Source organism: Paraphaeosphaeria sporulosa, assembly GCF_001642045.1.
Source record: "Paraphaeosphaeria sporulosa strain AP3s5-JAC2a unplaced genomic scaffold CC84scaffold_8, whole genome shotgun sequence".
In the NCBI taxonomy this organism is placed as follows: Eukaryota; Fungi; Ascomycota; class Dothideomycetes; order Pleosporales; family Didymosphaeriaceae; genus Paraphaeosphaeria; species Paraphaeosphaeria sporulosa.
Window position 1 is genome coordinate 45836 of NW_017253367.1, and position 13108 is coordinate 58943.

A 13108-nucleotide genomic window follows, 5' to 3' on the forward strand; every position below is an offset into this window, starting at 1 on the left:
CAGGGTCGTGGACGTTCGAACATCCAACTTCATCCCAGTCGGAAGACTTTAAGGTCTTCCACCATCTTCTCCCGGGTCACTCTTAAGTTCACTTTCGCTCTCCGTTGATTCAACTTCGGAGAAAATGACTCGCTTTTTATCCTTACACATTACCCTAGACATTTCAACCGACTTTTCCCACCCCTCACCTTTTGGAGATTCCTCAAGGTCCTTTTCTATTTCGGCCTTCGACTTCGTCCACGTCGTCTTCCTTCGAATTTTCTTTCCTTGTACTGCCGCTGACGTATTCACGTTATCATCTTTCTGTCTTCATTCCGACAGGGTGTAGACATCGTCCGGCCACTCACTCGCAGCATCTTCGCGCACGTTGGGGAGGTCCAAGGAAGGATCTACGAGGTTGCAACCGCTGTTTTAGCGCATTCTTCTTGGGATTTGCAGGGTGGAAAAGAAAAGCTGCTTCTGGTGAGGGAACGGTAGTCCTTGGTAAATTCTGCGTATTTTATGTTGGAGTACTGTGTGTTTGACCGGCGCTTTCTGGTGTTGCATTGTCATTGTCGCTTACTGAGGGTGAAACAATGGGAAAGGAAACATCCAACGACAAAGCATCCTTGTTGGCCTGGAACAAAGTCCAGAGCAGGAAAGCTGCTCGATATCCCTTGATTCAGGTTGAGTTGTAAATTTCGATTTGTCACTACTATCGGCGATGTTTTCAGGTCAGCTAGCGAAGAGGTCAACGAGACAGCTCATGTCAAGGCTTAATCAGGGACCAGCCCTTCTTTTGAAGTCTATTGGAAGAATGAGATAATGATGCGTACAGCCATTGAACCCCTGACTTACTGCCCATCCCACACTCTGTCCCTGGTTCTCAACCGCACACCTTCCCTCAACTCTATCGCCTTCTCCGTATCCCTATTCCGCACATTGTCCGGATCATACTCCGGCGTCCCCTCCACCTCGCCAGCCAACCTCTCCAACGTCTTTCTTTTCGTCTCGGGCACGAGCAAACTCGTGAAAATGCCCGCAAACATGAACATGCTATAGATTTGCATGACGTGGTTCAACCACGGGCTATCAGACGAACCAGGCTTCGCACCCCTTGTTCGTAGCGGTCCGATCAGGACCTGCGCGATGATTGCGCCGACTTTCCCAGAAGCGGCAGAGATGCCGTGGCCTGAGGAGCGATATCGCGTGGGAAAACATTCTCCCGGGATGATGAAGGTGGTAGCGTTGGGCCCAAAGTTGAAGAAGAATTGGGCAATGACGTAGAGTGCGAGGAGGGCCTTGCCAGAGAGGAGATGGTATGCGAAGCCGATGGCGACGAAAATGCCTGTGAGGATAATGAAGCCCATGATCTGTATGGGCTTGCGGCCTATAGTGTCCACTGTTGCGACTGTGACCCAGTAGCCTGTAACTTGTTAGAGGTAGTTTCGGAGCAGGGCGGATACTTGTAAACTAACCAGGAATCGCGCCCGCACAGGTTATGATCAAATTGCCCACAGCCTGGTTGTGGAATATTTGGTAAACGTCGTCGCCTTTGGCGTACCCAATCTGTTGCAATATGATGGAGTTGTTGAGTCCGAGGCCGTAGTACGCAACGTCAAGAAGAAACCATGAGCCTGCCGTTCCGAGTAGCACGCCTCCATTCTTCCACTTGCTGACCCATTGGAAGAAGTCTGACCAAGAGGCTATCGGAACCTCGAGCTGAAGAGCGTCGCTATCCTTGGCACGTGCTCGTGTGATCTCGTCCACATGACCTCTTGGCATACCAGCCTTGAAAGCTTTGACATCGGAGCCAGCTTGTATGACATCGCGGTCAACATCGAAAGTGTATCTTGGGGTTTCCGGGATCGTAAGGCGGTAGTAGAGAGCGATGCAACCCGGCACGGCACCGAAGCCGATGACAATCCTCCACATCTTGTCAACAGCAAGCCCGCAAGCACCAGTGCATTTGTCCACAGTTTTTGCCTGCTCCAGAGTCGATTTATAGGCCTCCGTTACGATCAGTGAGACCATGGCTGCGGCAAACTGTCCTATTCCTTGCATCGCGAAGACCGATCCCATCATAGCGCCTCTCCATCTGGTGGTCGCGAATTCCGACGTAATGATGGAGCTGAGTGGATAGTCGCCTCCAATTCCAATGCCCATCAGGACCCTCCAGAAAACGATCACCCCGACAATGGAACATGCGGGAGAGTGCGCCGATAATGATTGAGCGAGAGTGGCGAAGATGATGAGGATAAGCTCCATGCCGTACATCTTCTTGCGACCAACGATGTCAGCAAGGATACCGAAGCTTATTTGGCCGACCACAGTGCCGGTGGATGTAGCGACCTTGATGGCGGTGTCGGCATGGGAAGGTATCTTGCCTGGGTGGGCCGAGTTCCTGCACGGTGAGCAAGTATCAACTTCAGCATGAGTGAGGACACTCACTGCCAGAAGACCACACCCAGCATGGAAACAACCATATTGACAGCGAACAGATCATAGGCATCTGAGTGGGGTATCAGATCAAGTCATATACGTGATCACAAGGGAACATGCCTGTGAAGAAGCCGATACCAGCAACGACTGAAACATATTGTCAGTACCTCTGGTCTCTACCGTGCCCTGCTACACGTCTCCATACCTATAGCGCGAACATGATACCAGCCGAAAGGCGCTTTATCAATCTCAGCGAGAGCGAGCCGCCTTCTCTCATTGGGATCCGCAATGTGAGCATAGTCATTGTGGAAATTGTGGAACGCTGCGTTTCCGCCTGATGTCCTGGCCAACTGTCAGTCCTAAAACGTAGTCGCAACAAACTTATGACAGCTCACTTATGGACAATGCGCGACATGGCTCAATGTAGACAGCACTGGCGACCCAAGTGCACGGAAGAAAACGACCAGTCTCCTGGAAAAGGGTAGCAGGATCAGAAACTCCGGCGCCGCGGGACCCTGGGGCTTATGAACCGGGTTTGCTGATCGCGTCGCCTAAGGAAAGGCAGCAGAAGCAAAGTACCCTGGCCCACGGCACAGCGAATGAGGGAACGTCATCTGGCGTGTGCTTGGGTTCTATTTCCGTCAAGGCGATTTATGTTTCGTAAAACGCATTTAATTGCCCGTTTTATGCGTGACCTTCCCATGGCAGACGTGCTGGAAACACAAGCAGCAGCCTCCTGTGAATGTTGTTCCGTTGCAACACACATCAGGTAGCGAGGGCTCGTGCCTTCTCTCCATTTGTCCAGCTCGTGCGATGCTCTTGCACATGCAGATGCATGCTGCGTTCCCTCCGCCGTGCATCCCGCGATGTGAAGACCGGTGGATGCAGCCGAGGTTGGTTGCGAATTTGAGGATGGCGTGGGGGAAGTGCGGGTGGAAAGCGAGCGAATGACGTTGCGGATGTCAAGCACGAGGTGCGAACCCCTGGAGAAGTTCCTCAACGCGGCGTCCGCCTCGTATCCTTGTATCTCAACAAGGCGTCTCAAGGCGTCTTGGACGAGCGTGCTTGGTGAAGATTCTGCAATCTTACGTGCTACAAGCTCCATGCCGCGACCGCTGGCGTACGCTACTAGCTCAAGGAACGTGATCCCTCCAGAGGAACTGGCAATGGGACACACGACAACCTTCCGTACAACTGCTGGTTGTGCTTCTCATTGAGCCTCGATTCGCAGTAGACAGGGTTTTGTGCAGGCCGCTATGTACTCGAACGCGCTATTGTGCCTCGTAGATGACTTGTAGTTGTACCTGGTCCGCTATCCGGCCGCTGGATGGCATTCAATGGTGCCTGTCGTGGTACTGCATGCATCGACACTTACAGCCACGGTCGACAGTTGAAGCACGGCTCGCCCATATCTCCTATTGCGGCGAAGCATACTGCACCGGAGCGAGATCACATTGGCATCGTAGACGGCAAACCTGGTGGGGTTTGCCGGCGCCTCCCGGGTCCGGATCGACATCACGATTGCGCAAGAGTTGTCTCAGAAATCACTTCGTTCCTGATTGACGACTAGAGAAGCTATAGCTGAGCTAAGCTACTATTACATGAATGACTCCCATGCATGTCGATCTACACAGGTAGAAGGAGTCTTGCATTGCTCGTAAAGCGTGACACGGAGACCGACATCAAGAGCGAACTGGCGAGTTTTTGATCAGTGGTACTACAACTGGTAGAGAGGAAATAGTGGTCGTACCGGACCTTCCCAGCGCATCCCTGGTGGCCACCCATGTTTCCTTTAGACGAGCACAGCGACGGCTGCATTAATTGCCATACCGGCAACGACGAGAGAGCCCATACCGAGAGAGACACCAGGGAGAGAACCGGCATTCGTGGGAACCATGCCGGGCTTGGTTGTTGATGGGGTTGGGTTGTCGGTGGCGGTCGGGGTGGGCTCGGGCGAGGACGGCTCACTGCCAGACGGACCACCAGAGGATACGGGCGGAGCCGGAGGGGCAGATTCCGAAGGACCGGAAGCAGAATCAGAAGAGGCGGGTGGAGCTGGCGCAGGCGAAGCAGGACTGCCAGATGCTGGAACCGGGGCTGGAGCTGGAGACGAGGGTAGCCATGACGTCTCTACCGGCGGCGAGGCCGTGCTATGGGTCTGGGACTCGGACGGAAGAGCAGCTGGCGTCGTCACCTGGCCGCATTCCGTGACGGTGACGGTGGTAGTGACAGCCGGAGCCGTGGCGCAGACGCCTGTAGGGGATAGTGTCAGTTCATGCGAGCCTCATGTCACTGCATGTTAAAACAACTCACTGTCTTCAGGCACGGCGGCCACGACAACGCCAACAACCGCAGCAACCCCGACAAAAAGCTTGAGACCGAACATTTTGGAGAGGAAGAGCTGTTCAAAAGCTGTTGGGTAGCTGAGATGAAGAGATGTCGGGTGGAATGTATGCTCTGGCAAGATGTTCGCTGAAATGCGGCGGGAAGAAGTGTCGTGGTTGGAGCAAGTCGGGGTGAGGCAGCAAACAACTCTCAAGAGCGCGGGCGGCAGCTACTGCGTGTGGACCACACCTGCGTCCTCTTGTTTGCAGTTGCTGTGGCACCAGTGGTGAAGGTGAACAGCGATAACTTGCTCGACGGAGAGGGAAGGACTGCCGATCCAGGGCCCACGAGAAGAGTAAGACCTGGTATGGCAAACGGTGTTCAGGACCATGCGCTCCGCCAGAGCTGAATTATTGCTGGGCCCAGGGTATGGCTACATCATTGCTCCTCTTTGAGTTACATCTCTTTGAGTTATACAGACCCTGGACCTGGCATTGTATGCTCAGGCAGATCTGATGGCAGCCGTAGCACGGCCAGATACCGATGAAAGCCGCTATACCGCACCCCGGGATGCTCTTGCCGGTTTTTTCATGCAGTGAAGGAGCAAGCACGTGAGGCAGCATCGCCCATGGACGCACCTATACAACATTGGGGTTTCTATTCATGGGCTGGAGCTCCTCAAACTCCATCCACCTTCCCACAATCATTTCTTGCTTTCGATGGGCTTCCATGCTCACTCCGATTCTCTGTTGTTGAGCGTCATCGCACCTTGCTCGTGCCTTCCACGTTAAGAAGGCTTGGCACCACCTGCCGTCCTCAAAAGCCCGAACGGGCGGTTCATGATCGCGTCTCCTCCACCTGACTACCTACACTCGTTCCCACGCTCTTTTCCAGCGACCAGAGACCAACCTCCAGCTCGTTGCTCTCTCTGTCTCTCTCTGTCTCTCTCTCTCTGTCTCTCTCTCTCTCTCTCTCTCTCTCTCTCTCTCTCTCTCTCTCTCTCTCTCTCTTTCCCACCCACACACTCTCTCCCACCCAACACTTTTTCAGCCTCTTTCCCACCATCTGCTCTCCGCCATGAAGGTCTTGCTGTTCACTGTGCTGCTTGGCAGCGGCCTCAATGCGGTTGCGTCACCTGATGGACCGGACGACAAAGGTAGACCCCGGCCCTCTTCACACGTACGCCTTCACTCACAGGAACCAGTCACTGCGCTCTCTAAGGACGCTCCGGCATACGTCGTCGGTCCGAATGTCTACTCCACTTCGACGTTCTATACGACCTCTTACTTTACCATCACCGAGTGTGCCTCAGATGCTATCAATTGCCCGACAAATGCCTTGAACGTGGTCACGTCGGCAGTGTTGGCTACCACCACCACAACCATTTGCTTGACTTCAGGTCTGCCGACTCCAAGTGCTCTGCCAGAAGGCTCAGCTGCTGCGTCTTTGACGATCAGTCTTTCTGTTGGCGTGCCTTCTGCAACAGGCCCATTGCCATCGACCGCCGTCACGTCAGCCAATCCCCATCCTTCCGGCTCGGGCTTTGTTCCTGCTCCAGGGTTGCCTCCTACTTCGAGCCCTGAAACCTTGCCGATCCCAAGTTCTGGAATTCACATCGGTCCAGGACCTGCCCTTCCATCTGTTTCGGGTCTCGCTCCTGCTCCAGGATCTCCTTTGACATCGAGTCAAGGCAATCCGCCAAATCCAAGCTCTGGCAACTCGATCGGCCCAGTACCCGCTGTTTCATCCAGCTGGCTCCCAAACATCCCGTCCGGCTCAGGTTTCGCTCCGTACCCGGGCACCCCCACGAGTTCGAGCATTGGTCATCTACCAGTTCCAAACTCAGGCGTTCCGATCGGTCCTAGTCCAGTCCTTCCATCTCAATCGCTTTCAGCAGTGTTATCGGGCCCTGGTTTTGTCCCCAGTCTTCCCACGGCGTCTGGTCCTGGAAATGTACCAGCAGCTAGCTCTGAAGTCCCGGTTGGTTCTAGTACTGCTCTCTCTTCTACAGCTTTGTACGCGCCTTCCGGGTCGGGTTCCTCTCCCTCTCTTCCAGGAGTTTCGGCCTCAGTACCCTTAGCCCCAGTGTCTAGCGGCTTTTACGTTCCAATCCCGGGTACATCCGCAGTGATTGTTCCTGGTGCTCCACCATCTTCATATTCACTGGGATCTGAGGTTCCTCCACGCCCGCGACCAAGTGCTTGGGCACCATCGGTCCCGGCATCCAACAGCCCATTGACCCCAGCCTCGCACACAGGTCCGATCCCGACTCCCGGCTCTGGTGGCCCGTCTTCCGAAGTGCCTCAAGTGCCAACTACAACAGGCTCAAGCCACGGCTACCCGTCCGCCTCTGGCTCTGGTTCTCCAGGCTCTCCATCCGGTTCTTCGCCCATTGGAACTCCGTACAACTCCAAGCCCACTGCCATGCCCTCTGAATCCGGCTTTGTTTCTGGCGAGACTGGTACCGAAGGTATCAAAACCTCTACTCTTGCATCATCATCATCATCACCAGCAGGGTCTGCCAATCCCAATGTTCCCGCCACACCCTCGGCTTATCCGCACGTACCAGGCTTAACAAGCACGATCACTCACCCAACTTCCTCAGTTGAAGAGGGTACCACGACCATGCAGGTCACGAGCATCGTGACTTATCCCCAAACGACTTTTGTCGTGACTGTACCGGTGCAGACTAGCAGCCGAAATTACTCAACAGAGACTGAGGGCATAAATACCAGCATCGGCACGGATGCTTCTGCGTATATTCCGAGTGGCACTGGGTAAGTAGACCTGAGTCTCTGCTTGGAATCTTCCAGCTTACAACTTGACCAGCTGGTGGCCAAGCGCCACCGCCAATGGCACTGTCATATCACCCACCCCGAGCTCCCCGATCCCGATCAACAATGAGGGCAAACAAACTTTCGGATCGGGGAAGAGCTCTCTCCTCGCCGTTGTCGTCGCGCTCGCCTTGGCTCATTTCGCTTAAGGCGCTTGATACTAAACTTCGGCTCATATCTGCTCTTCAGTACGAGGAATGGGCAAGCTGTTGTGGTGTTGTGTCAGGTTTTTGGGCCATTCTTGCGACGATTATCACGCCTAGCTTTAGATGGGTCTGTACTAAGTCGTATGTTTTTTTTTGGTGTGGTCAATCGGGATAATGGTGGCATGGTTTTCATCTGCTGTATGATGGACAGGTCTATTCTCGCAACATGTTACTACTTACAAAGTCGGCCACATGGGGATGAGTAGCTGATATTATGTTACGTTTATTATGGCCGCACTCTCTGCTGTACGGTTCGAACGGTTTACTCTATGACTTCGAAGCACCCTTTCCACCGGCCCAGCGGCTTCACCCATCTTTCCACACTCCACTCTTCCGTCGCTGCTGACGCCCCTCGCCCAGTGACCTCCCATTTCCAAGTCTCTGGTGTGATCCGACTAGACGTTTTCAAAGATAAATTTAGTCTCCTTTTTCTCTGCTTTCGCGTCTTTGCAACCCTCTTCTTCCTCTGAAGGGTTGTCCCTGCCAGCGCTATCCAACAACATCATTATTCGAAGGCATTTATCTGCCCGCTATTCTCATACCCGTGAACTATCTAGACCATTAGCTGTCGCACAATATTTACCTGGTAGTGCGACGTGCAAGGTTTTCAGCCCTTACATTGCTGCAGTGCCCCAACAATTGCGTCCCACGTGTACCGGTAAGCTAGGTCGATACTATTGAGGAACTGATTGTGGCGCCGGGGAACTCCCGCATTGTACATCACTCTCTTGAACGTGCCTTTGTGAAACAGCACCTTGCAGTTCAGATGTGTTCGGTGGGGATTGTGGATTTCTAGACTCTATGGTGCCCCTGACGCCGCGCGAGTGCCTGCGAAAGAAACGGTGGAGCGAGGGGGTAGGTGAGGCTAATTTGTACAGAGCTACTTCGGTTTAAGTGCGAGGGCGGGCCGGAGGCTACAAAAGCAAAGACGGCGAGGGTGGCTTGGAAATGAATTGTTGGGATGGGGTAGAGGTGGGGGGCTTGCATCGGCGTAGATTCTGTGGCCGGATTGGAGGAGAGGATTGGTGGAGAGCCCCCAAGGGGTGGCTTTCTTAGTAGCTCCTGGGTCCTTGTGTGACTTTTCTATCGACTCTCGGATCCGATCAAGGGCTTGCGTGTATTCCACACTTGCTCGTACTGACCGAAAAGTTGAATGTAAATCATTCCGCGTAGCTGGAGAGGAAGCCTAAAAAGCGGAGAGCCCTCGAGATCGCCTTTTCGAATGCGCTGCCAGGGCAGATGCGCAATGCACGCACTCTCGGCAGAGCCGTCTCTTCTCTGCTGCATGGATTCAGTGGCTTGCACAACGTCGTTCCTAAGTAGCGAATTATAGAAGTGGTACCAGAGTCTTGTCGCGTCTCTGATTGTTCCATTGGCAGTCTCGTCCTGCAAATTTGCGCGCCATTTGCTTAAGTTTCTTCATTCTGACAGGAAACAGCCTTGCATACCATGTAAAGTATGATGGAGTCTATAAGAATCTGCTTGAGGTTGGGAGGCAGCAGTGAGGCAGTAAACACGGGCATGCACTGCCACGACCTGGTTCGGTAAGTGTAATTCTCACTTGTCTCACAGTGTAAACCCAGACTGTATATTTTTGAGCAGAGTCTAAGGAGTGACAGCGGATACAAATTCAGTGCGAGTTACGACAGGGAGGTGTGTGTTTCGGCGCCATTGCTTCTGTAAGACACATCCACTTTGTCCGCGGTGGGTTGCTTAAATGAACCCCAAAATGATCAGACTCGGTGGCGACGACATTCCTCACAGACATTGATGAAGCAGTGCCGACACTGCAGTATGTACTTCCAGTGTCTGTTGTCGCACATCTCGCATTGGAATCCACGTCGCCCGCCGTAGCCTTCATGCCTCCAAAGCTTCTGGAATCGTCCTGGGTGCTCACACTCATGGTTCTGCTCGAGCTCGTTGCGTACCCGTTCGACGCGACGCTGCCGTTCAACCGGTGGAAGTACTTCTCCCGCGTCGCGGTCGACGACTTCTTCTGCTCTCTCTTCGATCCTGTCGATATCTGCGACGTCGCATCGACAAGTTTTCCATCTCTCGCCACAAACGTAGCAGAATTGCGCTTTGCAAATGCAGCTGATTGCCAGTAAGCTACTGATGTTGAGCGGTAGCACGACGGGGGGCACTTACGTCATGTGATTGCATCCGGTTCTCAGTATCAATATGCGCCCACAGTGGTAGCAGGACTTCCAACCGCTTTCTTCTGCTATCCTCCGAGTCTCGCGCAGAGCGGGATCATCTGGACAATCCAGACCATAATGAAAACCATTCTTACATATCGCGCACGTTGCTGTGTCGCAGAGATCGCAAACGGCCCTGTGTGTGCCGGGCTCGATCTGGTCACGAGGGATGAATTTTCCACACTGAATATTGCTGCAGTAGGTCCTATCCGCAGTGGATACTTCGATATTTGCTCGCTCATAGGCTGCAAGCTCATCGGCAGATAGATATCGAGCGATGAGCTGCAGGGGAATAGGCTGCTTGTGACATCGCAAGGGCAGCAACGTCTCATCCCTCGTCGCCTGTATGAAGAGCTCCTTCAAACAACTCACACAGTAGCGGTCGTTGCAAGGTAAATGCACCATCAGCCCAGACATGATGTACTCGTGACACACGGCGCACTTGAATTGCTTGGAAAGCTTTGCGATTGCGTCTGCCTGGCGCTCGGCATAATATCTGGATGGGCCGGCCTCGATCTCGTTTTCCTCGTCGTTGTCGGAGAAATCTACCACTGAGCCCGCATATTGGCTCTCAGTAGCTACCGCCATCCATTCATCAACAAGCTTGTTGACCGCATTGTTTGCTACGATGTTGGCTTTCTCATATTCTGAATCGGTATTGCTAGTTTGTAGTGCGAACAAACGATCCTCGTGAGATTGGACTTCCTGTGCAGTTAAATCCACAATAACTGGACCATCAGAGTAGACGGCAGCTCCGATACTGCGAGCAAGATCTTGATCCGAGCGGAACGCTCGATAGCTCTGCAGCTCAGCCTGGAAGCTGGCATACGCAAGCTCAATGTCTGGAGGGTTGTCGACGGCATATTTGCCCTTACCGGCCTCGGAGTAAATTCCGATTTCTTCCAATTGCAGCGTGAGGGCTGCTATTTCATCTTCTAGAAAAGACGTCGGATGGGAAGGTGCAACTGTGCAGCAGTCCATAATTACAATCAGATATGAGTGAGGAACGGCTGAAATCTGGAGGTGGTCGAGATCGAATGGGTGATTGTTGGGCAAGGTAAATACTGGCGTGTCAGCTCCGGACTGCGACAGCGTAGCACTGCTTCTAAACGTTCTACGTATCATTGGGTGTTGGTAGCGACGGGCGAAGGTGGGAATTGACCGCATGCGGTGACCGGAATGCCTGTGGAAGACTAACCAGATGGACCGGCCGTTCCCCGTAGACGCAGATTCTGTTGTACGAGAAGTTGTGACAGTGTTCCTTAAGGTGATACGGCCACTCGTACTTCGACGTCGGAGGGATTGCTGCCGCCGTTCTGTCTGATTGGTCAGGAGAGTACTCAGTGGATGATGCGAAATCGTGGTACATTACGCTATCCCAATCCTATCACCCTTGTCCAGCCCCACTGTCCCCTCGGAAGTCCCGAAGGCGCCAGCCTCTTCCCTCCCGGTCCATTCTTCATCTTACCGAATTTCACCTCCAGCTCCTGCAGCTCCTTCGCCAGGCTCTACTCTCCACCCAAGCACGCCATCCGTACCAGTCGTCTTACCTCACCACTTGTTGCCGTTGTGTATAGCAACTGAAAATAACCACACCATCAAGCGGAGATTCTGTTCTGTAACATGGCGACCCTAGTAAGATGAAGATCGGAGACACCTAGCGCAAATATGTAGACTGCGGTGAGCTGGAAAGGTTTTTGAAGACGTATGACTGTTCGTAGTCTTTGTCCTCTATTATGGCTGTTGTGCACTGGTGGGGTTCGCAAAAGACGCTCGTGTCAAGATTCCCATGTGTAGTTTGGACTTGGGGGACATATATAGGATAGGCCTGTTGTGTGGTTGAAGATGAATATGGTAACGATTTTCAAGAGGTCTTCGAGAACGGTAAGGGTCGGTACAAAGATGCCAGGTACCAACATGCTATATCGAAAATAACAACGGCGGTTCCATTGCCATAGTAGGTGACGTTACGCGTAGGAACCTGCCCTTCAATCGGAAACTTGGTCTCCAACTGTTGTACCACTAAACACCAGGGGAAAATCGAGTAGCTAAAGATATCAATGAGAACACGAGTCAGAAGAACCATAGTAGCTGAATCACGAGCAAGCTATCTTGGAACACTTCTTCACGGAGATCAACGCGCTGTGAACATTCATGTCTGGGGCTTCAGTGAAAGATGATGTCGCATCTTGATCGTTGATAAGGATTCATGGCTCGGCTCACGGGTAGCTTTGTAGAGAACCGACTTGGTACTAGTTCCATCGATTCATATTCATCCAAAATGAAGCATCAATCTTAGCCAGCGTTAGCGGCTTGCCATGTAGGTACTACCATAGGAGTTGCGTGAATGCTGAAGATGCGGCAGCTGCGAGAGTGATGCTAAATGCATGAGGGAAGGTAATGGATAAGCCTTGATTCCAGCTTTGGGGTATGGTGGTAACGACAGTAGAGGTAAAGCAGTCCTACAACGGCAATGGCGAAGATGAAGCCGGAGATCATCGCCAGCGGCGCTTTCCAGCCAATGGACTATTTGCATGGCTCATTGTGCAAGTTAATAAAGCTGCAGTGATGATCCTTGGGTGGTTCGGAACGGGTGAGAATACTATGGCTCCCGCTTCTGGCGTGGTGGTATGTATCGTATGGTTCTGGTACCGAAGGATCATTCTGGTAGACTTGCTGCTAATACGCTGACGATTGATCGAATGCCATTGAAGACATGTTCCAAGAATCTGAACCAAGAGAAACATGACACTGCTGGAGATGGCACAACTAAAACTGCTGTTCTGATGGGATCGATCGATGCAAATAGCTCTGGTGGGCATACAATGCCACAACGTGGCGCCTCCGACAAATGATGCTTATGCGTGGTAAGAGTTCCATATCGTCTGGGTCGTCTGGAAGCCATCGCGATGGGAAGCTTTCCAGATCATTGGACTCCAGATGTCGGACAGTGTTTCTCTCCAGGGGTAGCATGACGTTCGGCTTGGCAAGATAATCATAGCTTAAAAGGTAGTCTACCGTAGAGCCAATACTTGTACGCATGTTAGCCATACACTCACATCGATGGATGCAGGCGGGTCACTCCCAACGCAGTGACTGTCAGCATCAATACACCTTACACGGG

General features: G+C 52.8%; 5 protein-coding genes across 5 annotated transcripts; 1 reads left to right on the plus strand and 4 right to left on the minus strand.

Moving 5' to 3' along the window:
* Positions 1 to 833: 833 nt before the first annotated feature.
* On the minus strand, positions 834 to 2836 carry CC84DRAFT_1178151 (MFS transporter; the record flags this gene model as incomplete). Its single annotated transcript, XM_018180322.1, has 5 exons — positions 834 to 1405; positions 1458 to 2383; positions 2431 to 2491; positions 2627 to 2763; positions 2817 to 2836. The coding sequence occupies 5 exons, from the start codon at positions 2834 to 2836 to the stop codon at positions 834 to 836; spliced, it is 1716 nt and encodes a 571-aa protein (XP_018032874.1).
* A 1377-nt stretch (positions 2837 to 4213) lies between these two features.
* CC84DRAFT_1207425 (uncharacterized protein) lies at positions 4214 to 4807 on the minus strand (the record flags this gene model as incomplete). Its single annotated transcript, XM_018182101.1, has 2 exons — positions 4214 to 4674; positions 4735 to 4807. 2 exons carry the CDS (start codon positions 4805 to 4807, stop codon positions 4214 to 4216), a joined length of 534 nt encoding a protein of 177 aa, XP_018032875.1.
* Positions 4808 to 5677: 870 nt separating this feature from the next.
* CC84DRAFT_1207426 (uncharacterized protein) lies at positions 5678 to 8019 on the plus strand. The gene is made up of 3 exons (XM_018182102.1): positions 5678 to 5902; positions 5951 to 7523; positions 7576 to 8019. Exons 1-3 carry the CDS (start codon positions 5824 to 5826, stop codon positions 7727 to 7729), a joined length of 1806 nt encoding a protein of 601 aa, XP_018032876.1. The 5' UTR covers positions 5678 to 5823; the 3' UTR covers positions 7730 to 8019.
* A 1500-nt stretch (positions 8020 to 9519) lies between these two features.
* CC84DRAFT_1097039 (uncharacterized protein) lies at positions 9520 to 10572 on the minus strand (the record flags this gene model as incomplete). The annotated part of the gene is made up of 2 exons (XM_018174697.1): positions 9520 to 9880; positions 9935 to 10572. The coding sequence occupies 2 exons, from the start codon at positions 10570 to 10572 to the stop codon at positions 9520 to 9522; spliced, it is 999 nt and encodes a 332-aa protein (XP_018032877.1).
* An 81-nt stretch (positions 10573 to 10653) lies between these two features.
* Positions 10654 to 10923, minus strand: CC84DRAFT_1052566 (uncharacterized protein; the record flags this gene model as incomplete). Its single annotated transcript, XM_018173497.1, has 1 exon — positions 10654 to 10923. A coding segment is annotated over one exon (270 nt), but the record flags the coding sequence as incomplete, so codon positions are not given.
* Positions 10924 to 13108: the final 2185 nt, after the last annotated feature.

Excerpts from the sequence above, each read along its gene's own strand:
- CC84DRAFT_1207426 (XM_018182102.1), top strand. The coding sequence starts at position 5,824 with ATGAAGGTCTTGCTGTTCACTGTGCTGCTTGGCAGCGGCCTCAATGCG. Across the intron at positions 5,903-5,950 it reads TGATGGACCGGACGACAAAG|TCACTGCGCTCTCTAAGGAC; the intron begins GTAGACCCCGGC and ends CACAGGAACCAG. Across the intron at positions 7,524-7,575 it reads TATATTCCGAGTGGCACTGG|CTGGTGGCCAAGCGCCACCG; the intron begins GTAAGTAGACCT and ends CAACTTGACCAG.